Raw genomic sequence first — 1692 nt, 5'->3', positions numbered from 1 at the left:
ACTCCTTATTTAGAACGAAGCTTGGACTTAGCAGTACCACGGACCTTCTTACACTTGTTCTTCAATTCCTTATAAGATCTACGCTTAGCTTGGAACTCAGGAGCAAGACCATGACGACGTAGTCTATGCTTAGGTTCAAAGGCTTGAGCCTTTTCAACAGTATCATAGATAAGACCAAAACCAGTAGAGCGTCCACCACCAAATTGGGTCTTGAAACCGAATAAGCTGATAACACGAGCATCCTTAACCTTATACCTACAATAAACTATAACAAGGAGGAGAATAATGATAGAGATACTACATCTTAGCTAGACTATCAGCAAGATCCTTCTTAGAGACACTACCAACACCGGGGTGTAGGACGTCAACAACCTAATCATTATTATAACTATTACATCATTCTTCTAACACTATTATTACAAATTGCTTGCGACCTAGCAAAGGGTTCGTAATGAACTTCCTGGTTCGGACGGTGAACTCGGCCATACCGACTGATGCGTACTCAAGAAAGGGACCACACCTCCATAAGACATCACGCTATATCGTAATCGATTAGAATGGCGTAGCGAGTTTTACAGCGCAAGCATCTAAACGTGAGGCAGCAGTTGTTGAATATGGCTTCGAATGGAAATGAGCAAAGTAAGGTTCTTCTTCTTCTTTTTGTCATTGATGTTCGGTTTGTACTTGTCTCTTTTCAGGTAAGCTTAGCCCGACAGAGAGCTTTAAAGTTAAAGTGATACATAAGGGTACTAGTAGTTGGGATGTTGGTAGTAGATACTATTGGAAGAGGCTTTGAACAAGTTGTACTTCCTAATCTCAATGGGATCTAATACTACATCAATACATAAAGAGGAATTAACACGATTTATGGGGGATGAGATATCAAGGAGTATTAAGGATCAGAAGGAACTTCAATTGGTAATAATAATATTATTACTATCATCATCAGTATTACATTTAGAGATATGAGGCATTAGTGATGCTAAGGGATGAGTTACTCACTAAGTTAGATGATAGGGATAGGCTACATGAGACTCAGGCCATTCTTGATGATATCACTATTGGACTAGCTGAAAGCAATAAGAGTTTATGCAGGTAGTAGTAGTGATAGTAGTAGTGTAATGATGTAGTTAGGAATCTAGAAGCTAATCCTGATATACCTGCTAATCTGATAAAAATGGAGAAGGAGAGGGAATTAGCTCATAGTTGGATTAATGATCTATATATCGAACTCAAGGACTCATTCACCTTTCTGGATCTACGTCATAAAGTTGATACAGAGAAGAAGTAATAGCAATATTAATAGTATCTATTATTAGACTATATCATCATGTGTAGGGCATTAAACTACTTAACAGAAGTCAGGGCTCGAGAGCAGGCAGTCTCTATCGATGTATTGAGATTAGAGGATGAATTAAAACGGGAGTATGATGATACACCATTGAATATATATACTATACCTTAGTATGTATATTAGATATGAAGAGGAAGAGGTAGAAGGTAAGGAAATGAATGCTGAGATAAGGAAATTAAAAGAGGAATTGTCCAGGAGCCGGAATGTGGCTAATATTGAACTCAAGTAGGGTCACCTTGTTAGTAGTAGTAATAGTGGTGGGAGTAGTTTCGAGCAACAACGACTAGAAGCACGTGAAAGGACTGCTAAGAACATGTAATACTGTGTTGTAGAAATAG

The 1692-nt window shown here is 38.2% G+C and overlaps 2 protein-coding genes across 2 annotated transcripts; one reads left to right on the top strand and one right to left on the bottom strand.

The window, feature by feature from the left end:
- Positions 1–5: 5 nt before the first annotated feature.
- On the bottom strand, positions 6–502 carry Pmar_PMAR002234 (40S ribosomal protein S24, putative; the record flags this gene model as incomplete). Its single annotated transcript, XM_002773544.1, has 3 exons — positions 421–502; positions 302–372; positions 6–255 (listed from the first exon to the last, which is right to left on the bottom strand). Exons 1-3 carry the CDS (start codon positions 484–486, stop codon positions 6–8), a joined length of 387 nt encoding a protein of 128 aa, XP_002773590.1. The 5' UTR covers positions 487–502.
- A 112-nt stretch (positions 503–614) lies between these two features.
- Pmar_PMAR002233 (conserved hypothetical protein) lies at positions 615–1579 on the top strand (the record flags this gene model as incomplete). Its single annotated transcript, XM_002773543.1, has 7 exons — positions 615–639; positions 699–733; positions 775–918; positions 962–1095; positions 1135–1287; positions 1339–1425; positions 1478–1579. Coding segments are annotated over 7 exons (680 nt in total), but the record flags the coding sequence as incomplete, so codon positions are not given.
- Positions 1580–1692: the final 113 nt, after the last annotated feature.

The sequence above is a fragment of the Perkinsus marinus genome, assembly GCF_000006405.1.
Source record: "Perkinsus marinus ATCC 50983 genomic scaffold scf_1104296958756, whole genome shotgun sequence".
NCBI classification, from domain to species: Eukaryota; Perkinsozoa; order Perkinsida; family Perkinsidae; genus Perkinsus; species Perkinsus marinus.
The sequence above is the reverse complement of the archived record's forward strand: the minus strand, read 5'-3'. Positions and strand labels throughout refer to the sequence as shown.